Source organism: Miniopterus natalensis, chromosome 11 (genome assembly GCF_054644295.1).
Source record: "Miniopterus natalensis isolate mMinNat1 chromosome 11, mMinNat1.hap1, whole genome shotgun sequence".
In the NCBI taxonomy this organism is placed as follows: domain Eukaryota; kingdom Metazoa; phylum Chordata; class Mammalia; order Chiroptera; family Miniopteridae; genus Miniopterus; species Miniopterus natalensis.
Genome location: NC_142091.1, coordinates 74712861 through 74737665, shown reverse-complemented (window position 1 = coordinate 74737665; position 24805 = coordinate 74712861). Strand labels below are relative to the sequence as shown.

General features: G+C 61.0%; 4 protein-coding genes and 1 long non-coding RNA gene across 5 annotated transcripts; 4 read left to right on the top strand and 1 right to left on the bottom strand.

Moving 5' to 3' along the window:
- Nucleotides 1-5216: 5216 nt before the first annotated feature.
- Nucleotides 5217-9250, top strand: TBX10 (T-box transcription factor 10). The gene is made up of 8 exons (XM_087822306.1): nt 5217-5229; nt 5675-6071; nt 6156-6257; nt 6671-6842; nt 7694-7849; nt 8136-8203; nt 8417-8511; nt 8958-9250. Exons 1-8 carry the CDS (start codon nt 5217-5219, stop codon nt 9248-9250), a joined length of 1296 nt encoding a protein of 431 aa, XP_087678432.1.
- A 1701-nt stretch (nt 9251-10951) lies between these two features.
- On the top strand, nt 10952-12829 carry NUDT8 (nudix hydrolase 8). The gene is made up of 4 exons (XM_087822042.1): nt 10952-11145; nt 11707-11839; nt 12425-12502; nt 12602-12829. Exons 1-4 carry the CDS (start codon nt 10952-10954, stop codon nt 12827-12829), a joined length of 633 nt encoding a protein of 210 aa, XP_087678168.1.
- A 2170-nt stretch (nt 12830-14999) lies between these two features.
- LOC107537436 (double C2-like domain-containing protein gamma) lies at nt 15000-18525 on the top strand. Its single transcript, XM_016213462.2, has 10 exons — nt 15000-15249; nt 15404-15483; nt 15558-15629; nt 15846-15955; nt 16034-16169; nt 16304-16354; nt 17536-17693; nt 17801-17882; nt 18058-18154; nt 18230-18525. The coding sequence occupies exons 1-10, from the start codon at nt 15000-15002 to the stop codon at nt 18358-18360; spliced, it is 1167 nt and encodes a 388-aa protein (XP_016068948.2). The 3' UTR covers nt 18361-18525.
- Nucleotides 18526-18884: 359 nt separating this feature from the next.
- Nucleotides 18885-24423, bottom strand: NDUFV1 (NADH:ubiquinone oxidoreductase core subunit V1). The gene is made up of 10 exons (XM_016213461.2): nt 24315-24423; nt 23202-23284; nt 22953-23123; nt 21810-21993; nt 20789-20978; nt 20177-20389; nt 19826-19992; nt 19423-19504; nt 19137-19282; nt 18885-19038 (listed from the first exon to the last, which is right to left on the bottom strand). The coding sequence occupies exons 1-10, from the start codon at nt 24384-24386 to the stop codon at nt 18952-18954; spliced, it is 1395 nt and encodes a 464-aa protein (XP_016068947.1). The 5' UTR covers nt 24387-24423; the 3' UTR covers nt 18885-18951.
- LOC148092117 (uncharacterized) lies at nt 19992-24167 on the top strand. Its single transcript, XR_015715301.1, has 3 exons — nt 19992-20998; nt 21538-22839; nt 23802-24167. It is a non-coding gene; the product is annotated as an uncharacterized LOC148092117 (long non-coding RNA).
- Nucleotides 24424-24805: the final 382 nt, after the last annotated feature.

Here is a 24805-nt window from a genome sequence, read left to right as displayed (position 1 = left end):
TCCTCCATCCTGTGTGGTGGCTCTCTGTGGCCTCGGGATCTGGGGCAAGTCTGCCCCATGTGGCCTTGTGCATGCTGTGTGTCCTGGGGCCAGTGGTAGCTGTCTCTGTGCCCATGCTTGTCCAGGGAAGATCCTACATTGTGGGGGGAATTGTCCTCGGGCTAGCAGAGGGGGTCCCCAACCTCCTACACTCCTGGGGCCAGAGAGCCAGTCAGGGAGAGCAGAAGTGTGTGCCCATGTACGTGCACACGTGTCCGGGTGCCCACGCGTGTGCCTGCACCAGGTGTTGTGCGTGCAGACGCGTTTCCGAGAACCCAGGACCTCGGCTGTTCTGGGAGGACCTGCGTGTGGCTGGACGTGTTTCCAGGTGTGTACTGAGCCGGTGCCCATGGGAGCTCAGGGCAGTCAGGGCTGGGGAAGAGCTCTCTCCACCCAGGACAGCGGGTCCAGGGGCGGGCACACAGGGAGCAGGTGCCGGGACGCCCCATCACGGTCGGGGCAGGGGTGTGCCCAGGGCCTAGCTCTGGGGTCCCTCGGTCTTGACCTGGACGCTCCGTACAAGGCAGAGAGGACCTGGGGGCGGACGGGCCGCGAGGGCGGCCTCCCACTGCCCACGCCGGGAGCCCGGCAGGACCTGCTTCCCGCGGGACTGGGGGGCCCAGAGCTCCGTGCTCTCCAGGCATCACTCCCTGGCCCCCACCCCGCCTGGCCCATCCATCTCCCCGCGGCCACAGCTGCCACACCGCCTCCTGCTATCGAGCAGTGAGATGAGAAGGTGTGAAGGATACGGGGACACCAGGGACAGGCTGGCAGACAAGATGGATGAGGGGGCAGGGGGCCAGGAGGTGCCTCTGGCAGGAAGGGCCGGCCGGCCGGGAGGGGCCGCGGGGAGGCGTGCCTGTGCGCTGGTGTGTGCGCGTGGGGATGTGTGTGTGAGCGTGTCTGTGCACACAGGAGCTTGTGCACGTGCAAGCACCGGTGGTGGCAGGTTGGCGTCTGTGTGTACGTGTGTGCGTGTGGGTTGGCATGTAAGTGTGGTCATGTTCACGTGTGGGGGTGTTGGGTTCCCAACACACAGACCAAGGTGTGTGCAAGTACACACATCCACACTCAGACATACATATAGCCCCCCCCACACACAAGTGACAGAATCCCAGGCTGGCCCCACCCTAGGGTCCGGGCTGAGAGGGAGCTCCCAGGCCCCTCCATCATCAACCCCACCTCCCACTCACCCCACTGTGGATCCTGGGACAGGGTGGCATGGCCATACCTCACCGGGTGGCCCCTGGGTGCCGCTAGGACCCTCCATCACACGCACAGAGAACACCCTCTCATCTTGCCAAGCAGCAAACCCCAGAGCTGGCGCAGCCTCCCCCCCACGGCTGGACACAGGCGTGTGCCAGGACCGGCCCACCCTCTCCCTGTGGGACCCCTCCAGCTCAGCAGGCAGGCGTCCGGGACCCAGGGACTGAGGCAGCAGGCATGCCTGAGCCGAAGGGGGGAGAGACTGGTGAGACATGAGATTCTGAGAGGAGCAGCCCCTCCCACGGCTGGCCCCTCTGTACCCCTTCGTAGGCATGGGCTTCTGCCAACCCCACATTCCCAGTGCCAGCCTCTGGAGGAAGTGGGGGTGGGGTGGGACGAGCTGGCCTTGGGGACCCCGGTCGAGCATGTACAGCCCAGCCTGGGGTGCCCTGACTTGCTGCTCTGGCCTGAGGGCTAGCCTGGGATGCTCCCTCCCAGAGTGGGCTAACCTCGGGTCCAGCCACATGCCCCTCCCTGGGCCATGTGGAAGGGACCAAGTGGCCAAACAGCACTCTCAACTGAAAGCAACCAGCTTTGGGGGACCCCACGCCCCTTGCCTTCCTGACCAGTGATCTGTGTGTCCCTCGAACGCCCGGCACAGGACCAGCAGGGAGGAGCCTGGAGCAGATGCCTGGTCTGGCTGGAAAGATTAGGCATCCCCGCGGGCCGAGCAGACACCACCCCAGCGGCCTCGGCCCTGGGCCAGCCTCCCATCCAGTGGGGCCTGTGCAGGCTTCTCCACCAGGACAGGACCAGCCTACTGCCCCCCTAGGCTGGGCCAGCCCATCCCAGGCAGTTGGGGAAATCGAGGCACAGGGACTGTCAGGGACCTGCCACAGTAGCACAGCGCACTGGGCCAAGCTATAGGAAGACGGGCTTCCTCCCACCTGGCCCGGGCTCTGTCTGCCAGCACTTGCTGCGGCCCCTGCGTCCTGCTGGAGCTTCCCTGGTGACTCCTCGCCAGCAGCCCCAGGTCAGGGGTCTGGGTCCTGGTGAGAGAACACGGCCTCTGCCATTCAGTCCTTGCTGCTGGCGCCACTGCTGTGGCCTCCGCAGCCTCCCTGAGGCCCCATCGGCCCCCAGCCCCTCCAGTCAGCCAGGCCTGGGCCCCATCGGCCCCCAGCCGGTCCTCAAGATGGGCCCCCACCCTGTGCTTGGCCCATTGATCAGGAATGGCTGGGGGCTCCCAGCTGGGGAAGGGAGGGAGCCAGGAGGGGGACCGGCCAGGGAGAGGGAGGCTTTGCCACGTCAGAGCCTCCCCACCTGCCCTCCTCCCACACGGCCTCGCGCAAGCAGGACAAGGCGGCAGTGGCCTCAGACAGTGCAGTGCGAGGGTGGCTTGGAGAAGGGGGCCCTGCCCTGCCCAGAGCCAGAGTCCCACCTGCAGAGATCAGGTGCAGAACCAAGACCTGGGTGATCGAGGAGGGAAGGACAGTCCTGCCGAGAGGCCGGGCCGAGTGTGCACCTGAGAGCCGAGCTGTGCGCTGAATGGACCGGGAGCCCGGGAGTGGCTGACACCCCTCCCGGCAGGCAGGGGCCAGAACTGAGCAGGGCTGCTCTCGGAGCTGGACATCAGCCGTCCCCATGGCAGGTATGGTGGGGAGCCAAGGCCACCCTCGTGGGCTCAGGCTCCATAGTGAGTGGGGCAGAAAAGGTACTGGGTGTGGGGACTGGACCCAGGACCTGGGCAAGAGGGGGAGGCAGGGGCACCCCCAGGCTGTCTGGGCAGGGATGATGGACTTGCAGCCAGGTGCAATTATGGGGTGTTGATAGGCAGGGGACAGAGCCGTTTCCGAGAGGTGAAAGCTGTGTCAGGCGTGGGTGACCTTGGGCCTGTCCCCTCCCCTCTCTGGGCCTCACCCCTTGAGTGTCACGGTCAGGGCTGGGTGAGAAGCCCCTGACTTCCCTCCAGACCTGGCTTGGTGCCTATGGGAAGTATCATCTCCTGACCCTGAGCAGTGCTGGCTTTAGAGGAACTGGGCTGAGGACAGGCCCCTCTCCAGTTTCTTTTCTTTTTTAAAAATACATCTTTATTGATTTCAGACAGAGGAAGGGAGAGGGAAAGAGAGACAGATAGAACCATCAATGATGAGAGTCATTGATCGGCTGCCTCCTGCATGCCACCGACCGGTGATCGAGCCCGCAACCCGGGCATGTGCCCTGACCGGGAATCGAACCCTGATCTCCTGGATCCTAGGCCAATGCTCAACTGCTGAGCCACGCCCAGCCAGGCTCTCCCCAGTTTCTGAGGGCGATGAGGGGTGGGATGTTTACAGGGATGGGCAGGGGGCTCGTAGAAGACTTGGGAGCCACTGACCAGCCTGGGAAGCCCCCAGACCCAGACAAGCCATGAGCTTCTCCCCTTGGGACTTCCACCGTGGACCCTGGGGGCTGCCATCAGTTACCTGGATGTCATACCTGCAGCTGCTCATCTCATGGCCTGGTTCCATGACATCGTCTGTTCACTCTTTAGGCCCCCCCATTGGGGGCTGCATACCTGACGTCCCACCCCACCCACTCTCAGACCCCAGAAATACCAGGAGCTTTATCAAGGCGCCCTTTCTCCCACGTGGCCTTGGGCCCCACATTCTCACCAGGTACCTACTCAGTGCCAGCTCGGGCCAGGGTAGCTCTTTAGACGCTCCCGCCACCCACCCATCTGTCTGTCTGTCCACCCACCTGCCACTGATATTCCACCTCTGCCCAGGGGATCCCAGGGTTTTACCAGGCCCTCGGCTCCTCCTGAAGCTGCTACACATGAGTCACCTGTGTTTCAGGATGCTTTTTCTATCTTAAAATTTTAATTGTGCAAAATATGCATAACATTAAAATTACTGTTTTAACCATTTTTAAATGCGTAGCTCAGTGGCATTAAGAACATTCACAGTGTTGTGCAGCCGTCACCACCATCTCCAGAGCTTTTTGCACCTTGTAAAACCGAAACTCTGTCTCCCCACTAAACATAACGCCCCATTCCTTCCCCCAGCCCCTGGCACCCACTGTCCTCCTTTCTGTCTACGAATTTGACAACTCTAGGCACATCCTGTGGGTGGGATCACACAGTGTCTGTCCTGTCTCTGGCTTATTCACTCAGCACAATGTCCTCGAGGTCCGTCCATGTTGCAGCCGCTGTCGGGATTCCCTTCCCTTTAAGGCTGACAATACTGACTGATGCGTCTGGATGCACCCCACTCTGCTCCTCCGTTCGTCCGCTGAGGGACACTGGGCTGCTTTCCACCTTTGCCCCTTGTGAATACTGCTGCTGTGACCGCGGGTCACAGACACCTGTTCAGGTCGCTGCTCTCAGATCTTCTGAGTATATACCTGGGAGTTAAGTTATTAGGTCATATGGTAATTCTAAGTTGAGTTCTTTAAGGAACCACCATTCTGTTTTCCACAGCAGCTGCACCATTTTCTTTTTTATTATTATTTTTAAATATATCTTTATTGATTTCAGAGAGAGGAAGGGAGAGGGAGAGAGAGAAACATCAATGATGAGAGAGATACATGGATCGGCTGCCTCCTGCACGCCCCCAACTGGGGCTCGAGCCCGCAACCCGGGCATGTGTCCTGACCTGGAATCGAACCCCGGTCTCCTGGATTCTAGGTCAATGCTCAACTGCTGAGCCACACCAGCCGGGCCGGCTGCACCGTTTTACATCCCCACCAACAGTGCACAAGGGTTCCCACTGCTCCACATCCTCACCAGCACTCATAATGTTCTGTTATTGTTTTGTTTTGGTAATTGCAATCCTCGTGAGTGTAAAGCAGAATCTCGTTGTATTAGGATTTTTTTTTTTTTTTTAACCAGGAGGGTGGAGGGTGGCAAAGCTTTTGGCCAAGGCTTGTGCCAGGATTGCAGATCAAAAGGCAGGATCTTGAGAAAAAAATGAGGAGGCCAGAGCAAAAAGATGGCTTCTGGAGGTAGGATTTGGGCAGGTTTTCGAGGCAGAGATGTATAGGAGCAATTTGTGGTAATTCAGGGGATCTCCTCTCAGCTCAGTGCTTCTTAAGCAGGACAAGGCAGTAGGGTCTCCACAGAGCTGAGAAAGACTCCCACCCTAAAATCCACCATCTCACGTGTCCCATTATCTATAATGTGTCATTTATGAAGAGCCTACTGTGTGCCAGGCCCTGTAAGTGCCCTCACAAATCCTCACATCAGCCCTGTGAAGCAGGTATTAAGAACCCCTTGTGACGGATGTGGGAACTGAGGCTCAGGGAGGTGAAACAATTTGCTCACAGTCACCTGATGGCTCACAGATCCCCTGGGGAGCCGGACAGGCCTGGTCTCTGGCCTCCAGGAGCTTTAAGTGAGCATTTACCTCACAGAATGATGCTGAGTCACGTTAACTGTGGGGACACACAGAGCTGGCAGTCAGGGAGCGCTTCCTGGAGAAGGAGGCACCTAGATGCAGCCTGCAGGATGAGGGCTCGCTGGGCGGAGTGGGGGCAGGTGAGGCGAGCAGGGGCCCATGCTTCTGTCCTCTGTCCCCAGCCTTCCTCTCTGCCAGCCTTGGGGTGCTTGCAGCCTCAGAGACCTACACCCTGCCCATGAGCAGCTCCAGCTGGGAGCCCCAGCTGGTTTCTCCGTTCCCATCAGGCCCTTCCACAGGCTCCACAGGGGCCCAAGCCATGGGCGAGCCCGCCAGGCAGGGCCCCAAGAACCCGCATGTGTCCAGCGTTACGGTACAGCTGGAGATGAAGGCCCTGTGGGAGGAATTCAACCAGCTGGGCACAGAGATGATCGTCACCAAGGCAGGCAGGTGCGAGCGGCTGCTGGGGTGGGCACGCGTGGTGTGGCCGGGCGGCCAGGGCCGCATTCAGGCCGCTGGCACCTCCCCCTGCAGGAGGATGTTCCCCACCTTCCAGGTGAAGATCCTGGGGATGGACTCACTGGCCGACTACGCCCTGCTCATGGACTTCGTGCCCCTGGATGACAAGAGATACAGGTCTGGGGGACCACTGCGGGGAGCAGCTCAGACCTCGGGTGCCGAGAGGGGAAGCAGACCCCTAGCTGCACTCAGGGGAGGCAGAGGCCAGTCCGAGCGGCATCAGGGGGCCTATCCTGGGGCAATAGTGGGGAGCCTGGAGGCAGGGGAGCCCAGCACAGGGCGGCCAACAGCCCGGTAGGCAGTGAGCCAGCCTGGACAGGCAGAGTGGGCTAGCCCAGGGCAGCAGGTGTGGCCACAGGAAACCCTTGGGGCCTCCGGCTCCTCGTGTGCAAGATGGGGGTAGAGCGTGGGCAGCAGCGGGGCCGCTGACAGTCCCGGTGCCCCGCGGGTCTCGGCTCCAGGCAGGGGCAGCGGGTGAGGGTGCTGCGCGGTGCAGACGGGCACCCTCCCCGCCTTGCTCTGCTCCCCAGGTACGCCTTCCACAGCTCGGCCTGGCTCGTGGCGGGCAAGGCCGACCCGGCCACGCCTGGCCGCATGCACTTCCACCCCGACTCGCCCGCCAAGGGCGCACAGTGGATGCGCCAGATCGTGTCCTTCGACAAGCTCAAGCTGACCAACAACCTGCTGGACGACAACGGCCACGTGAGGCCCGGGTCACCGGGGGAGGGGCTGGGCCTGGTCAGGGGATGCTGAGGCCGATTGTGACTCAGCCAGGAGCCAGGGCTGGCCGGGCCTTTGGCGCCCAGCATCCCCACCCGCTGCTGATGGTCAACGGTGGGGGGCCAAGCTCACCTGGTCCAGGGCTGGACTGCAGAGGGGACTGTTCGGGGGGGTGGAGAAGTGGGCTGAGGGAGCGGGCGTGTTCTGGCAAACACTGTCCTTCCTGTGGACAATGTACGGCCATCCACCGCGAAGCAGGCCCACTGTCAGACACGCAGGACTGCTGACACTGTCGGTCAGAGGGAGATCCCTGCCCTCACGGGGCTTACCTCCTGGGGCAAAGGCACTGAGGCCAGAGAAGTGCTGGGAGAGTTGGGGGGACTGCAAGGGGGCCTCCCGAGGGGGTAGGGAGAGGCCCTAGAGGCGTCAGGCTCCTCTGCAGGGCCATGTGGCTGCGGGGGGGATTCTGGGTTTTACTCGGTGGGGTGGGAGCCACAGGAGGGTTCTGAGGAAGGCATGGCATGCGTGGCTCAGAGGCGCCAGGTGGAGGCGGGCAGGCTAACCAGGAGGCAGCAGAGGAGCCCCGGGTGAAAGGCGATGGAGGGCAGGCGGGAGGGGCGATGGCAGAGGCAGCACACTGGGTAGTTCTGAAGGCAAAGTGGGCAGCTGAGGGCGGGTGAGAGCGGGCAGAGCGGCACGGACGCTCAACCAAAGGGCTCCTGACACTGACCCTGCACTGCCAGCGCAAGAAAGGGGAGCCGCAGGCCCAGGGCATCCTCTCTGCCCCGGGGGCAGGGCTGCAGCCTCAGCGAGAGCTTGCTGCCCCCCCCCAGATCATCCTCAACTCCATGCACCGCTACCAGCCCCGCTTCCACGTGGTCTTCGTGGACCCACGCAAGGACAGCGAGCGCTACGCCCAGGAGAACTTCAAGTCCTTCGTCTTCACAGAGACCCAGTTCACGGCCGTGACCGCCTATCAGAACCACCGGGTGGGTTGGGCCACAGCTTGTGGAGCACCTGCCAGCCCATTTCACAGGGATGGAGACTGAGGCTCAAGGCTCTTAGCCCCCACACGTGCACAGACCGTAGCCCTTCTCTCCTTCCCTGGGGCTCAGTGACCATCTGCCCGGTCACTCCCCTCCCTTCCCACCCACTGTGGTTCCGGGTTCCAGGGCCTGACTGCGGGGTCCAGGGAGGTCGGGATGGGTGAGCCTGGGGTCCCACAGCCTTTCCCCAGTTCAGGGCTGACCCATAACTTCACTTTCTCCTCTGCAGATCACCCAGCTGAAAATTGCCAGCAACCCTTTTGCCAAGGGCTTTAGAGAGAGTGACCCAGACTCCTGGTACTGCCTGACCCCTGCCAGTTTTGCCCCCCTCCCCTGCCCCGGCCCCTCAGCCCCAGCCCCAGGCACCTTCTAAGGCTTTGGCTCCTGACCCTTGTTTCAGGGTCACACCCAGTCACTGGTCCTGGGGTCTCACTGGCTGACTCTGAACCAGACCCTTGGCCTGGTTCTTCACCTTGACTCCCTGACCCCATTCCTGGCCCCCATCTTCAGGACTGTCCCCCCGCGGCCCCTGCTCAGCACGCCAGCCCGGAGTCGCAGCAGCCTTGGCCCCTGTCTGCTGAAGGGCTCCACAGAGCAGGACAAAGGTTAGTCCCCAGACCCACAGACACAGTGGGACCAGAGCGGGCATGATGGGTGAGTAGCAAGGGGACAGTGCCACAGGGCCTCCAAGAAGGGACCAGCATGCTCAGCAAGCCCACTGGGCACCTGTGTAGGCAGAGGGGGGAGGCAGAGGTTTCTGAGACAATTTGGGACTCAGGGCAGAGAGAATGGGGTAGGGACAAGGTGCTAAGGTTAGGGGTAGGGGGTGTCAAGTGGGCTTCCTGGAGGAGGGTTTCCTGAACTGGGCTATGGAGGACTGGGAAGGGTTTGGATAGAGGGAGAAAGTGGGAAACAAATTCCAGGCAGAGGGAAGAGCAAGAGCCAAGGCTGAGAGGTGGGCAACTTGGGGTGGGAGGGGCAGAGAAGGGGACAGGGCAGGTGTGGATGTGAGGGGAGGTCTGGGGTTCACTCAGACCATTTCCTCCCTCAGATCCCAACAAAGCTCCAGCTTCCACCCCCAGGACCCCTCCTGCCCAGCTCCATCATCAGCTGCTGGCCACCCCTGAGGCTCTGCTGGCCCCCGCCACCTACCGGGCCCTCACCTATCAGGACCTGTATACTGGAGCCTCAAGCCCCCTTGGAATCCCAAGGGCCCGACCGACACCATATCCGCTCCCCAATATCCAGGCTGACAGGGATCAAGGGCGCCTGCCCCTCCGAGCTGGTCTAGGGCTCCTGTCCCCCACTGCTGTGTGCCTGAGGTCTCGCCAGGACCCTCAGTGATTGTGGGTGCCTGTGGACAGAGTCCTCCTACCCTGGACCCCACCCCTTCCCTTCCCACAAAGAAGAGTGAAGATACAAGCCCAGAGAGGAAGGTCACCAGCCCAGAATCACAGCGAGGCTGGGACAGAGCCAGGCTTGGAACCAGACCTACTACCTCCCCACCTGCCCCCTTCTGCCTTGGGGGTGACTGCTCCAAATCTGCTTTCCCTCCTCCTTACCCCAAACATTAAACCATTTGGCATGTGTGGTCAGAGCACTTCTGTCCTCAGGGATCAGGGTGGAGGGCCTCCGGGATGCCCAAACCCGAGTCTGGTCTGCGGACACCCCAAAGCTCTCCAGTGCGATTGGCATCCCTGAAAGCACAGAGTGATGGCAAAGGTGGTGACACCAGCCCAGTGGCACAGGCCTGTGTGGGAGGCTGGGGTTCCTGCCCCCAACCTGTGTGCCCAGGTGAGGGCTGAAACTGCAGCTCAGAGAGGTACTTGAAGTCAAGGCGTGGTGACACCTGCCATTCCACCTTAGGTGCTGTGCCTAAGGGCGGGGTCCTGCGGTCCTCGAGGGGCGGGGTCCGGCAGAGGGTTACAGAGCCACGTGGCAATGACCACGTGGGCCAAGGTGGGGTGGGGGTGGGACTTGAGAATCTGATCAAGGCTCCAGACAGGAGAGCTTCTGTGGAAAGCGACACCTAAACCAGCCCCTCCGCCGCCGGCGCGGCTCAGGGGTGCGCGCCCTCCCTCCAACCCGGAGGCCAGGGCTGGACTCCCCCGCGGGGCACCTGCCCGGGGTGCGCGCTCCATGCCCAGCAGGGGGCGCGCCGGAGGCAGCCGGTCGACGTTTCTATCTTTCCCTCGCCCTTTCTCTCTCTAAAATCAATCAATAAAAACGTGTTAACAATAAGTAAACAAGCCAACACCTAAAGGAGTAGAGGCTGCAGGGGAGAGAGGACCGGAAGGAGGGGAGACAGCGCAGGGAAAAGGCCGGGCTGGAGCGGGTCCCGCGGGCGCGCCGCCTCGCGGAGCCGGCGAGAGGGCCTGAGGGCGCTCCCCACCGCCCCCTAGGGGTCGCCCCGGGAACCCCCTAAACGCCGACTCGGCCCATCTGGGAGCACTGCCCGTGGGGTCCTTGGAGAGAAATAGATACACGCGGGCGCAGAGGGACGGGAGCCCGGCGGGGCCTCAACGGCAGACACCCCGACCCCCGAACTCCGTGTCCGAAGGGGCTGAGCGCGGTCGCCGGGCGGAGCACGAGCCGAGCGAGGCGGGAGGATGGACAGCCCTGAGCGCCCCGCCCGCTGGCCCCGCCCAGCCCGGCCTGGCCCCACCCCGCCCACCTGGCCCCGCCCACCCCACTGGGCCCACCCTGGCCCCGCCCCCCACTGGGCCACGCCCGCATGGCCCCGCCCAGCCCGGCCCCACCCCGCCCACCTGGCCCCGCCCGCCCCGCTGGGCCCCGCCCGCCTGGCCCCGCCCATCCCACGTGGCCCCGCCCTGGCCCCGCCCCCTGGGCCGCCCGGGACAGCGGTCTACGCCCCTTCCGGCCCCGCCCACGCGCGGCGAGGCCCCGCCCGCTGCTTCCCCGTCCGAGGCCCGGCCGGGTCCCCGAGGTCGGGCCCCCGAGGTCGGTCCCCGAGGCCCCGCCCCGTGAGGCCCCGCCCCTTCCCTCCGCGGCCCGCGAGCTCCCGCCAGGGCAGCGCCGCCGGACATGCTGCCCGACTGCTTGTCGGCGGAGGGCGAGCGGCGCTGCCGGCGGCTGCTGGCCGAGGCCACGGCCCGGCTGCGCGCGCGGCCCGCGGCGGCCGCGGTGCTCGTGCCGCTGTGCTCGGTGCGCGGGGCCCCGGCGCTGCTCTACACCTTGCGGTCCAGCCGCCTGGCCGGGAGGCACAAGGGCGACGTCAGGTACCCCGCCCGGGAACCCGTCCCGCTAGGAGGCCGCCGGGCCCCGGAGACCGCAGGGGCCCTGGCCAGGGCGCTCGGCCGCCGCCTCTGTAGGACGGGGCTGCGGAGGCGCGGCCCGGGCGGCGCCCTGGAAGCTCGGCCGCCTCGCCCCGCGCTGGCGACGCCCCTCTGAGCCGCGACCCCTCCCTAAAAAGGCGGGACCTCGCCCCCTCGCGGCCACTATGGGGAGATTCGGGTCCCCAGGCCGTGGGAGCATTCGGGGCGGGCTTTCCGGCTTCCTGCCCCCGCCCCCCGCCCTCGGCGGGAATTGGGGACACCCTAGGGTCAAATGTCAGCGTCAGTGGCCACCATAGACAGAATTTGCGTGCCTGAGTTCCCTCTCCCTTACCTCCATTGTTCAGGGAGGTAAACTGAGCCTGGAGAGGCCTTGTGGCTTGCTGGAGGCCTCCCTGCAGACTAGGGCAGGAGCTAAGGTGGGTCAGTGGCCCTCTGCCGCAACCGCTGCCCGCACCCCTCCACGGCCGCAGCAGCTGAAGGACCACGCTGCCTGTGCCTGTTTAGTTTCCCAGGTGGCAAGTGTGAGCCCGCTGACCAGGATGTGGTGCACACAGCCCTGAGGGAGACCCAGGAAGAGCTGGGCCTGACTGTGCCTGAGGACCGTGTGTGGGGCGCCCTGCAGCCCGTGTACGACCAGGTGAGCCCACTAGGCCTGAGGCCACAGCCACCCCTTACCCCATTCACCTACTCCGCCTGCCCGGGGCTAGGAGCCGACCGCCACAAGCAGCATGGTCATGGACTTTGGCAGGCGTGGAGTGCAGTGGCACATCAGGCGCTTGGTTGGCTTCCCTCCGCACACAACCCACCAGGGAGGGGCCTGGAGTATTTTCATCCCATTTTCACCCGGGATACTGAGGCTCAGGTTCCGGGGTGGAAGTGGCTCTGGGGTGAGCCAGCTCTGCTTAGTTTGGTGGATGAGGGTTGGGGAAGGCCTCATGGTAGGAAAGGATTGAATGACAAGTGACAGATTTTAGGGTAGTAAAAGTAAAGGAAGATTGTTCTAAGTGGAGGGAACGGTCTGCAAAGGCCCAGAGGCCTGAATGGAGAACCTGAGTCAGTCAGCATGGCTGGAGTGAGCCCCAGGACAGAGGCCAGGTGGACCTGGCCTTGGCTGCTAAAGGCATCGGATGGCAAGGGTGGGGTCTTCCTCTCAGCCTCCCTTCTCGAGCCCCAAAGCCCTGCTGAGGCCATGCCTCCCTGACTGCCTGCCTTCCGGCCACAGGCAAAGAACACCGTGGTGCCAGTGCTTGCCGGCGTGGGCCCACTCGACCCCCAGAGACTCAAGCCCAACCCAGAGGAGGTGAGTAGGGGCAGGGATGCTGGGGGACTGGGTAGTCCCAATGAGGGAGGCTGCAGTGGCCAGTCCTCTGTCCACCCTCTCGCTGCCTCCTGTCCACAGGTGGAGGAAGTGTTTGCACTGCCCCTGGCCCACCTGCTGCAGGCGCAGAACCAAGGCTACACCCACTTCTGCCGGGGTGGCCACTTCCGCTACACAATGCCTGTCTTCCTTCACGGGCCACACCGTGTCTGGGGGCTCACAGCTATCATCACTGAGTTCACCCTGCAGTTGTTGGCACCTGGTGCCTACCAGCCCCGCCTGGATTTTCCTGGGTGGCGCAGAGGCTAAAGACCGGATCTTAAGCAGCCCTGCCTTCACCCTGCCAGGCTAGCTCCACTTCAGGACTGAATAAAGAGCCTTTAGTGACTCTTGGGCAACCGTGTCTTCTGCGCTAGGGCCCTGACCTTGGGCAGACTCCATGGGACAGCTGGTCTCCTGGCCGAGGCGCCTCTGTCCAAGCACAGTCACCCAGAGCAGTGGGCACTTACTGTGTACCAGGTACTTGGCATAATTTCTCATTTCACCCTCACCTGAGCCCTGTGAGGTGGGGCCAACACTGTCCCTGGTAAGAATGGGGTTCAGAGAGGATAGACACCTTGCCCAAACTGGGATTCGAACCCGGCCCTGACTAGAGCCCAAACTCTCAGCTGCTGTACTGTTCCCTTCTCCGTGCCTGGCTGACCATGTACCAGGCCGCAGGAGTCTGGAGAGGAGCCCAGCTCATTACTAATGAGCGCCCACCATGCGCCAGCTGCTGTGCTGGGGCCACATCTGCAGACCAGCCAGATGCTGTCCTGGCCTCTGGGGGGTGGGGGGTGGGGGGTGGGGCTCAGACTAGGGAAAACCTGAGACCAGGTCACACTGATGATTGTGTGATTGCACGTTTATCAATTACATATAAATAATAGTGGAATTATCTATTAATGAATGCACAGGGTTCTGTGAATGAATTGAGGGGGAGGATGTTTGGGCTTGGACATGTGGACTGGGCAGTGTTAGCCAGGACAAGTGGTAGAAACCCCACCCACTGGCTGACGTTGCCAAAAGAGGAATGGTCATTACGAACTCCAGAGATAATTAGCTTCAGGCATGGCTGGGTCCAGGGGCCCTTTCTCTGGCTGTGTTTTCTGTGTTGGCCTCACTCCCAGGAACAGTCTCTACTCCACAGGGATGGGAGATGAGGAGAGGGCAACAGCTCTAGGATGGCACCAGCGTTCCATCAACAGAAAACATTTTCTCAGCCCATTTAATCCAGAATTGCACTGTATTAGCCTGCTTTGGGTCACATACCCTTCCCTGAGCCTGTCATGTAGCCTGCTGGATTTGGAATTCATTGATTGGCAGGGTCTGGGGCACAAGCCTGGGGAGGAAGGTGAACCTCCTGGACTAGGAACAGGGAAGGGGGTGGCCTCCAAAGGACCACTGGGAAGAGGGAATGCTGAGCAGGTAAAAGCCAGCCAAGTTCCCCTTCAGAGAGTGACCTTGAAACCAAAGGCAAGTGGGAATGAGCCAGGTCAACAGGCAGGGCAGGAACAGCACACGAACAAAGCTTGGGGTGTTCCAGGAAACCATGAAGAGTAATGTGGGGGTGCCCAGGGGTCACACCTCAGTGATGGGTTAGGATTTTATTCCAAGCCCATAAGAGAGAGAAATGTTGACGTGATTGACCCGTTTTTAAAATGCTGGAGCTGCAAGGGGACCAGGTTGCAGATGCCCTCTTCCCTAGGTGCCCCCCTTCTTCCCGGGCACCCCTCCCTCTCCACATGAGCCCTCCCACCTCACCTCCCTATGCGCCCCCTCCACACCTTCCAAAGTGCCCCCACACCCCTCCCCACATGCCCCCTCCTCCTGCACCCCTTCCCTCTCACCTGCCTTTCCATCCCCACACACCCCTCCCATTGCCCCTCACACCCCTGTCACCTCTGGGCATCCAGCCTCCTCGCATTGGAGCAGGACCCGTGATGCTGGTAAAAATAACACAGCGTGTGGTGGGGGGAGGGGCTGACGAGGAGGGAGGGAGGCTGAGGCCCCCTCCCCCTTACTAAGTCTGGGACCCTTGGAGTTGAGGGCCCGGAGGTGCCCTCTCCGGAGCCTTGGAGGTGAGCTCTGAGCTCCGCCCCCTCCCCTGCGGTACCAGAGAGGCCCTGGGTCACACGGATGAGTCACCTCAGTCAGGAGCACACCCAGCGCCAGCAAGAGCGGAGCTAGGTGGAGGAGCTCTCAGAAGTAAGTAGCCCAGCCGGCAGCCGGCACACCGGGTCCCCCTCCAGGCTGGAGCCCCCCACTTCTATCCCACCCACCCAACCCTGCCCTCTGTCCTCAGGTCCCGGCTGCCACCCAGGACCCTCCTTACCACCCTCAGTGATGCCTCCTCACCATGTCTCGTTGGCTCAGTGTGGTCCCCTCATGTCCAGTCCAAGGGGGATTGTCTGAGCCGCTGCCCCATGCCTGAGCCCCCATGGCGGGCACTGGGGCAGCGAGCTGGAGGCGGCCACAGCGGGTGAGCATGCAGGAGCACATGGCCATCAATGTGAACCCAGGACCCATCCGGCCCATCCGCCTCATTTCTGACTACTTCCCGCACTTCTACCCCTTCACTGAGCCCGCCCTGCGTGCCCCAGATCCACACCCTGCAGTGGCCCCCACCGTCCACTCTGCACCCCAGCCGCAGCCAGAGCCAGAGCCAGAGGGAGACTCGGATGACAGCAGTGAGCAGGGGCAGGGAATGAGGACCCTGGGCCCAGCCCAGCCAGGGTGGGGCCTGAGGTACCCCACGCATCTGACCTGTGAGGGGCAGGGCAGGAGGCTGGTGCCATTGTGGGGGTTCAGGAGGAACTGACCCTGTGTGCCACCTGCCTTTAGCTACCCTGGGCACCCTCGAGTTCACACTTCTTTTTGATGCGGACAACAGCGCCCTGCACTGCACTGCCCACCGAGCCAAGGTAAGGATGGGGTGTGGGGCCCTGGGCCATGGGCCTGGGCCACAGCCTGCCCCATATCCATTGTCTCTTCCCAGGGCCTCAAGCCACCAGCCTCAGGCTCCTTAGACACCTATGTCAAAGCCAATCTGCTGCCAGGGGCCAGCAAGGTGAGGGCAAGACCCAGGCCCCTACTGCTGCCCCTTGGCCACACACCCAGCCTGGAATACCCACCCATCCTGCCCGGGTCCTTCCCCATAAGGCCTGGACATCGGGCCTGGAGCTCCCCATTGCTCTATGTACAACTGGGCATTCTATCAGGGAGGTGGGCCAGGGTGGGGCCCTGGAGCTGGAGGAAGCCCTGACCCACCCTGCCCGGCCCTCAGGCCAGCCAACTGCGGACACATACAGTTCGGGGCACAAGGGGACCTGTCTGGGAAGAGACGCTCACTTATCATGGCTTCACCCACCAGGATGCTGGGAGCAAGACCCTGCGGTGAGGATTGGCCTGGTCATGAGGGAGCAGGGAGGAGTGGGGACTTGCCTGTCCTGGTCTGACTTGGGCGGCCACCAGGTTGTGTGTATGTGAGGACCCGTGGCTGCATCGACGGAGGCGAGTGCCTCCCCTGGGGGAGCTGCGGGTACCCCTGAGGAAGCTGGTGCCCAACCAAGCCAGGAGCTTTAATGTGTGTCTGGAGAAGCGGAGGCTGGTGAGTGGGGACGGTGCACAAGGTGGGGCTTCAGGGTCCAGCAACCTCGTGATGGGGGAGCTGGAGAGGGGAGGGGCATGGAGGGGAACTTGGGCAGTGTCCAGCCAAGGTGACCAGGCTCTCTGCTCTTTCAGACCAAGAAGCCCAGGAGCCTGGACACATCCCGTGGCATATCCCTGTATGAGGTGCATAGGACAGTGGGACTGAGCACGAAGGTGGAGGGGACAGGCCTGGGGCACCAGGCGTCAGGCAGGGGCCAAGGCGGGCTTGGGAAGCTGAGGCCATCCCTCTCCTGTGTTCTGTGAGTGCTTAGAGCCCTGGGGAGCAGCCAGGTCAAGGAGATGTGGGGCACTGGGCTAAGCACAGCCCTCAGTGGGCAGAGACCCAGGCCACCTGGAGGCAGGGGCTGAAATTGGTGGCATTTGTGGCCAGAGAAGCTGGGAGGGCAGGAGAGAATGGCCCAGGTGGGGCTCCCTCATGGGTAGGTTGACACCTGGGGCGGTATGGGTGTCACTTGCCAGGAGGCAGTCACAGTGACTGCAGGGGCCCCATGGGAAACCAAAGGCTAGGCCAAAACCCTTTTGGCCTGGGAGGAGCAAGGTTACTGCAAGGCTGAGGCAGGCCTGGCCCAGGACCCTGATGGAAGGGACAGGTGCTACTGCCCTGCCCCTTAGTGGAGCCGCAAGTTACTGCAGCTGATGGCTAAGGGAGGCCAGGCAAGTCCCACTGCGGTGGGGCAGGCACCCTGTGCCACCCCTTCCTGTCCCAGACCCCACACACTGTAGTGCCTGGGTGCACAGCAGGTGCTCACGGAACACTCCTATACTAAGAACTAAATGCTAGCACAGTGGCTGGGCTTTCTGCAGATCGAATCCCATGTTGAGTATGGTAGAAACGTGTTCTTCCCAGCCTCCCCCACTCCTTTTGGAAGAAGCATCAGGGGCTATGTGGCAAAGGCATTCAGGACCTGGTCCCCAGGACGGTGGGGGTGAAGAGGGTGGGTTTTGTCCTTGGGTAGAGAACAGCCTCTGAGAACTGCTTCCATGACATGGGACTTGCCCTGTAAGAGGGTGGCGATGGGCACTTAGTGGGAGGCCACTTAGCAAGCTCCTGGCATGTCTGTGGCACTCAGGAACACCAGTTTCCCTCCTCTCCACAACAAACATGTGAAGTGACCAGTCACGGGTCTGAGCAAGCCCCTCCCCTTCTTAGGTTCCCTTCTGGGGCACCAGGTCAATGACTGTTAATGAAGTGAAATCATTGACCCGATTTCTTTGCAGCCAGTCTGAGCTCTCACATCCTGGCAGATATTGGAGGGTGGGTGGGCTTCGGGCCACACACGGGCTGACCCCAGCCTCCCCTGCAGGAGGAGGTAGAGGCAGAGGTGGCTGGGGAGGAGCGTGGGCGCATCCTGCTGTCCCTGTGCTACAGCTCTCAGCGGGGTGGCCTGCTGGTGGGGGTGCTGCGCTGCGCCCACCTTGCTCCCATGGATGCCAATGGCTACTCGGACCCCTTCGTCCGCCTGTGAGTGTGAATGGAGGTAGACAGGTGGGCATGGGGGTTCCTCAGCACCCCTCTGGGACTCACCTCTCCAGAGCCACACCTAACATGACCCCATCCTCCCCAATCAGATTCCTGCATCCAAATGTGGGGAAAAAATCTAAATATAAGACCAGTGTTCGGAAGAAGACCCTGAATCCCGAATTCAATGAGGTAGGCCAGGGCGGGGCCAGTGCAGTCCTGGCTGCTCTGGGGTGGGGGAGGTCAGCGTCCTGCCTCAGTCAGAGACTGCAGGTCCCTGCTAACCTGTGTCCCTCACCAGCCAGAGCCTGTTTCTGAAGGTGTGAAGGACCTGGGGCTGCCTCCTTCCTTTCTGTCTCCCCTGCAGGAATTCTTCTACGCAGGCGCAAGGGAGGAGCTGGCCCAGAAGACATTGCTGGTGTCTGTGTGGGACTATGACCTGGGCACAGCGAACGACTTCATTGGTGAGTGGAACGCAGGGGAGTTGGGTGGGGGGCCCAATGGGCTCCCACACATCTGACCCCTATCCCTCAACCCAGGCCTGGTGCAGCTGAGTGGCCAGGCCAGTGGAGAGCGCCAGCGGCACTGGAGAGAGTGCCTGGACCACAGTGACCAGAGGCTGGAGCTGTGGCATGCGCTGGATGGTGCGCCCCTCCAGCTCAGCGACTAGCTGGGGCACCTGGCCTGGCCCTGCTCACCGCTTCTCCCCCAGACTGACCCAGACATCTCCACAGAGTTGGGACGACCTGGGGCTGCCTCAGCCACCGTGCGTAGCCCCTAGTCAAATTGTTTCCTCCCTTCTCCCCTTTCAAATTTGCCCACTACCAAATGAGGAAGCAGGAATAAACCTCTCCTCCAAACCAGACTAGACCAAGCCTGTTCTTTCCTTGCCCATCACCTTACAAGGCAAACTGGGCCCTGCTCCGTTGTCCCCACTCCCCAGAGGCCCAGGTTCTGACCCCAGGCCATAGCTTTCCCCTCCTCCCCACCCCTGCTTCCTGCACTGAAGGCTGGGTGTTCAGAATGGTCTAGGACAGACTCACTGACCCACAGGAGGCCAAGGTCTGGATTCACTACATAACCTTCAGCTGACCTATCCTTTCCAAGCCTCCCCATCTGGGAAACAGGTCTCAGTGAGGAATGGACCCCAGGTGGCAGGGTGGAGAACAAAGCCACAGAGAAGCTGCAACAGGATAGTGGGCAGCACTTGCTTTATTGTCCCACCATCTGGGTAGACAAGCGCCAGCCCAGGGCAGCAGGTTCAGGAGGCTGCTTGCCTGACCTGGTGCTGCTGGGCAAATCGCTGCATCCGGTCCTCGAGCTCTGGCCGGAAGTGGCGGATCAGGCCCTGGGGGGGGAACACCGTGAGAACTGGGGTCTAAAAATCCCCTCCTGCCCTAGGTTCTCAGCACCCCACACCAGCGCACAGGGCAGGGCAGCAAGTACCTGCACAGGCCAGGCGGCCCCGTCACCCAGAGCACAGATGGTATGGCCCTCTATCTGCTTGCTGATCTCCCACAGGGAGTCAATCTCAGCAGGCCGGGCGTCGCCCCTCACAAAGCGGGCCATCACCTTGTTCATCCAGTCCACACCTGCAGCCACAGTAGGGAGAGACTGAGGAGCCACAGCAGGCCACAGGCAGCATTCAGGGTCCAGAGCCCACCCCACCTTTGACCTATGCCCGGCCCAGGGTGAGCCACAGAGAAAGCCCCACCCTGCCTGGGGTGCTCACCCTCTCGGCATGGGGTACACTGGCCGCAGCTCTCGTGCTTGTAGAACTCAATGAGGCGGGCGATGGCTTTCACAATGTCCGTCTGGAGGGACAAAAGACAGTGAACAGTCACCCAAGGCCTGAGCCTCAGCCCCCAGGAGCAGCCACTTCTGATCCAACAGTGTCCTGGCCGCTCCCCCACCCTCTCCAGGGTGTCCTGCACTGCCCACTCCCCATGGGCATCCTGCCTCAGGGCAGCCTGGCTCCCCTCCTCTCCCACCTGTATCTCAGGCTACAGGGTCTGGAACCCCAGAGCTGGCAAGAGTGCTCAGAGAAACCCAGGGAGGGTGGCATGTGCTCAGAGAAGTGCCAAGCAGGCTGGCATGAGGCAGGGACTGGGTAGGAAGCATGGGCCAGCCCTTACCGAGCGGTCCATGACGATCACCGCAGCCGTACCCAGGCCTGTCTGCGCCTGCACCAGTGCGTCGAAGTCCATCAACACCGTTTCACACACGGACTTGGGGATCAGCGGGGTGGACGAGCCGCCGGGGATCACAGCAAGGAGGTTGTCCCAGCCACCCGTGACACCCCCTGGTGTCCCAGTCAGTCCCCAAATGATGGATGGTCAGGGCTGGGGCTGGCATACTTGCTTAGTCCTGAGCCCAGGACCTGTCAACCCCACCCCAGTCCCTGCCCCAGCCCCTGAGGCCCTTCCAGGCCTGGCTCTCTTCCAGTAGACCCTGCCCTGCCCTCCCTGCACGGCCCCAGGCCTCACCGGCATGCTTTTCAATCAGCTCTTTCAGTGGCACAGACATCTCCTCCTCCACGGTGCATGGATGGTTGACGTGCCCAGAGATGTTGAACAGTTTGGTGCCTGAGTTGCGCTCACGGCCAAAGCCGGCAAACCAGGCACCCCCACGGCGGCAGATGGTGGGGGACACAGACACTGTCTCCACATTGGCCACCGTGGTGGGGCAGCCAAATACTCCTGTGAGGAAATGGGACAAGAGACCAGTGGCTGCCCGGGGTGGGAACAAATTGGGGCAATGGTTCTGTCCAGGGTCCTGCTCCCAAGGCAGAGAGCCCCCCATTCTACTGCTTTATCACTCATCCCCACTGGACCCCACACTCTGAGCAGGTCCTGAGCTGCCTTGTTCCCCACCCTGCCCTTTGCTCCTGGAGGGTGGGAAGGGACTTGGGTGTCTGACGTGGGGGCTGAGGCAGGTGGCACCAGTGGAACCTCTGTGTTGTTACCACCCTGCTCTCTGTCTGGCCCCCAGTGCAGAAGGAACTCAGAAATTCCCTAAGGAAGACCAGTGGGGACCTGCACCCAGATCCCGGATTCCACAGGACATAGGACAAGGCCCAGGCTTCAGCGGGGTCTTACCCACATCTGCTGGGAAGGGTGGCTTCAGGCGGGGCTTGCCCTGCTTGCCCTCGATGGACTCTATGAGCGCCGTCTCCTCCCCACAGATGTAGGCCCCAGCCCCGCGCACCACAAACACATCAAAATCATAGCCGGAGTCGCAGGCATTCTTGCCAATCAGACCAGCCTCGTAGGCCTCTCTGATAGCCACCTGTGGAACAAGGGTGAGAGGTGAGGGCACTGTCCCCAAGGGCCTGGGAATACTGGGTGTGTGTGTATGTGTGTGTGGGGGGGGAATACAGGCCCACCACCAAATCCAGGGCAAAAGCCCCCTTTGACATGAGTGGAAGACACTCTGGGAGGAGGTAAGGACGTCTACAGTGTGCATGCTATTGTAATAACAACACTTAAAAATTCTCCAACTACTTTTAGAAGAAAAACATTAGAATAAAGAAAACTTAGCAAGTAGTTTCTCTAGGTAGTAGGTCTATGTGAGATGTTTCTCTTTCATGTGTGTAGTTTCCTATCTTTATAATAAGTACTGCTTCTGCAACAGAGGGAAAGACCTAGAGGTTTAACTTTAAAATATGTAATAACAATCTTATATGTAATGCTACTATGTGCCGGACACTGTTCCAGGTACTGTTCCTGCATCCCTCGTTGCTGTTGTGTAGGAGCCTAATAGAGAGGTGTGACTCTGGCCCTGGCCCGATCACTACAGGCATCACCAAGCTAAGAATTACTGAAACGATCCCTTGACCCTTCTGCAGGAATACGCCCTCTTACGAGTTCCCCAGCCCACCCACACCCTAGAAGTCATGCAGCCCTGGAAAACCATCCAAATTGAGGCTCTGAAGCATACTGGGAGGGCCCAGAGAAGGCGGCTTTGGGGGCGATGTCCCACTCACAACACGAGTGACCACCACTCTCCCAGTTTGACCCCAGACAAATCAGGTGCTAAAATCTAAGAACTATGCCAGGTAAGTGGATGTGAGTGTACACAGAGCACCTCCTCCTCTGTGATGCCCCTCCCCTGGCCCACCTGCAGATTAGAGGCCTCATTGTAGAATTCCCCACGGATGTAGATGTAGGCTGCACGGGCACCCATGGCCCGGCCCCCCACTAGGCAGCCTTCCACCAACTTGTGGGGGTCGTGGCGCATGATCTCCCGGTCTTTGCAGGTGCCTGGCTCCCCCTCATCCGCGTTCACCACCAGATACTTGGGCCTGTGGGGGGCCAGCAGGTTAGTTAGGCTATAGGGCCACCAGGGATGGTCTTTCAACCCCCACTCTACCCAGCAAAGTCTCAAAGATGTCTCCTCGAACAGCCAATCCCTCTCTGCCCTCCCAATATGTTCCCAGGAGTTCTGCTTGCTCACCACCAATGACAGAGAGCTCAGTTTATTCCATCTTTGGGTGGCTATGACCACAGGAAAGATCTCTGCTCTGCTCAGTCCAAATGTCTTTCTTTGTGCTTTCCCAAGAGCCCAAATTCTGCTTTTGGTCACAAAGGGCCTTCCTGAACCTCTACCATAGCACTGGGGCCAAAAGGAGGTAAAGTAGCTGAAATTTATCATTTGCTTTCTATGTGCTGACCAAGGAGCAGGCCAAAAGCCATACGAACATTACTGCTTTAATCCCTACAAAATATAATATCCATTTACAGAAAAGGCCAAAAAGGCCAAGAGACTGCCCAAAGCTCAATGATTAGAAGGCAGAGCTAGGAACTGATCAGTTAAGTCTGCCTGAGTCAAAATCTTATGCTGCCCTGGCCGGGTGGTTCAGTTTGTTGAAGCATTGTCTTGTACACCAAAAGGCTGCGGGTTCAATTCCCAGTCAGGGCACATACCTAGACTGCATGTTCAATCCCTCGATGGGGTGTGCATGGGAGGCAACCGATCAATGTTTCTCTCACATCAATGTTTCTCTCTCTCCCTTCCTCTCTCTCTAAAATCAATGAACATATCCTCAGAATGAGGGTTAAAAAATAATAATCTTGTGCAGATTCTGCTACCCCTCAAGCCTCCCCTGAGGAACACCAGCGAGAACTGAGTCCCGCCTACTTAAGCTCTGGTAGGTACCATTTCCCACTTTATTCACTCCAAGGAAACAACCCAAAGCCCTAGGTAAGCCAGAGCCACCTGCAGGTTTCTCCTGCAACCCCATCTCTGCCTCCCTAAACACACCTGCCATCTGAGGGCTTATTCATGAAGCTCCACTTGAGGCCAGTGGGGAAGCCAGCGCCTCCACGGCCCCGCAAGCCAGATGTCTTGATCTCACCCAGGATCCAGTCAGGCCCCTTCAGCAGTATCTCCTTTGTCTTGTACCAGTCACCTCGACTCTGGGCACCTTTCAGCCTGGACAGAGTAGGGAAGGCAGTGAAGGGAAGGTCCTACCCTGCCCTGTGACCCACTAGGATAAGGGGACCATCTTACCTCCAGTCATGGCGTCCATACAGGTTGGTGAAGATCCGGTCTTCATCCTTCAGTGAGCCAAATGAGGTTTTCTTGGGCGCTGTCTGGGGACAAAGAGGGTCAGGAGGTCCAGCAGAGCTCTGGTGTCATGAGGGGCCAGGCCAGAAGCTACAGATTCTTGGGTCCCTCTGATTAGAGGGGGCTGGGCTGGAGAGAGGGTAGGGGCCTAAGCCTTAGAACCCTTGTAGCATCATAGCTTCCACCACCACTTAGTAAGCATTTCCTGTTCAGCAGGCGCTAGGCTAAGCATTTTATATCCAAAACCCCATTTCCTCCTCATAACCCTGAGACGGAATGATTTTAGAGGAGGGAACTGAGGCTCAGAGCAAAATGAACTATGTAAGGGTATACAGCCAAAAGCAACTGATGGAATTTGAGCTCAGGTCTATCTGTGGCCAAAGCCCACAGCACCATACTACCACCCTGAGCTCAGTGTGATGTTGTGTCATTTCCTTGTCTGGCTGTCCTGCTGGACCAAAACTTGGTTAGGCCAGGACCTTATATTACTAACTCTGCTGAAGGCAAAATGTGTTTACCGATGGAAAAGAAATGCCTCCCTAGGGCTGGGTGATGGAGGGAGGCCCACTTGGGATGAAACTGATGAGGAGCGGCGGGATCTGGAATTCTACATAATCCAGTGGTGAGCACCCCAGGTGACAGCTATGGGGAACTGGCTTCCAGACTCCGATCCCCTTAAAAGACACTACAAGAAGCAGAGCGCTGCACGGGGAATCGGGCGGTGCACCTCCCTCTCCAAAACTGTTCTCTGCATCTACAAAGTGGTGCAATGACACATTCACGCCCTACAAGGCTGTGGCAAGGGAGGAATGAGACACGGGCGCTTCACCAGCTGCAAAACTTCCCTCTAAGAGAAGCCGGAGGTGGGAGGGAGTCAGCCTCCCGCCGGCACCCGTTCCCCTTCCACCCCAAGCCGGAGGGGAGCCTTCCGGCCGGGCTGCGGAGACAAGGAGGGCTCTCCAGAGGGCACTGCAGCCTCAAGGGACAGCGAGCGCAGAGACGCGGCCGCCAGAGCCGCCCGCGAACTCCCCGGGGCCGAGCCAGGCCGGGCCTCACCGTGTCGCCGCTGAAACGCACAGACACCCGCGCGGGGAGCGACCCGCCGAGCAGTCGCCGAGCCGCCAGCATCGCGGGGGCCAGCTCAGTCACCTCCCACTGTCACCTTCACGGCTCCGAAGCGGAGGAACCGGCGCGACCCACACGCTCGGCGGCGCACAGGAAGCGCGTCACGCGCCCCGGCACCGGCGGCGCGCCCAAGCATTTTGTGCGTCTCCGAATCCTCGTCCCCTCCGGGGGGGAGGGACCGGAACAGAGAGGCCGGAAGTGGCCTGTCCGACGCTGGGGCTGCTGGGAGATGTAGTCCGACCGGCCCCGGGCCCGCCTGTGTCCCGCCCGCGGGCTGGCAAGCGCTCGCTCGCTGGGACAACCCCTCGCCTGCTCCCTTAGCGTTTGCTTCCGGGCCCAGCCTTTCGAACCTCAAGTAAACAAACCTCGCGCGTCGCCTCCTGCGGGGTTCTGGTGTTTTCCATTTTCTACGGGTTCAGCAT

Bases quoted from the DNA above. Each gene is read 5' to 3' on its own strand.
- TBX10 (XM_087822306.1), top strand. The intron at 6,072-6,155 runs GTGCGAGCGGCT...CTCCCCCTGCAG, and splicing joins ATCGTCACCAAGGCAGGCAG to GAGGATGTTCCCCACCTTCC. The intron at 7,850-8,135 runs GTGGGTTGGGCC...TCTCCTCTGCAG, and splicing joins CCGCCTATCAGAACCACCGG to ATCACCCAGCTGAAAATTGC.
- NUDT8 (XM_087822042.1), top strand. From the start codon at position 10,952: ATGCTGCCCGACTGCTTGTCGGCGGAGGGCGAGCGGCGCTGCCGGCGG. The intron at 11,146-11,706 runs GTACCCCGCCCG...GTGCCTGTTTAG, and splicing joins AGGCACAAGGGCGACGTCAG to TTTCCCAGGTGGCAAGTGTG. The intron at 11,840-12,424 runs GTGAGCCCACTA...TTCCGGCCACAG, and splicing joins TGCAGCCCGTGTACGACCAG to GCAAAGAACACCGTGGTGCC.
- LOC107537436 (XM_016213462.2), top strand. From the start codon at position 15,000: ATGGCGGGCACTGGGGCAGCGAGCTGGAGGCGGCCACAGCGGGTGAGC. The intron at 15,250-15,403 runs GTGAGCAGGGGC...ACCTGCCTTTAG, and splicing joins GGGAGACTCGGATGACAGCA to CTACCCTGGGCACCCTCGAG. The intron at 15,484-15,557 runs GTAAGGATGGGG...GTCTCTTCCCAG, and splicing joins GCACTGCCCACCGAGCCAAG to GGCCTCAAGCCACCAGCCTC.
- NDUFV1 (XM_016213461.2), bottom strand. From the start codon at position 24,386: ATGCTGGCGGCTCGGCGACTGCTCGGCGGGTCGCTCCCCGCGCGGGTG. The intron at 23,124-23,201 runs GTAAGATGGTCC...TACTCTGTCCAG, and splicing joins TATGGACGCCATGACTGGAG to GCTGAAAGGTGCCCAGAGTC. The intron at 19,505-19,825 runs GTAAGGGCTGGC...TTGTCCCTCCAG, and splicing joins TGATCGTCATGGACCGCTCG to ACGGACATTGTGAAAGCCAT.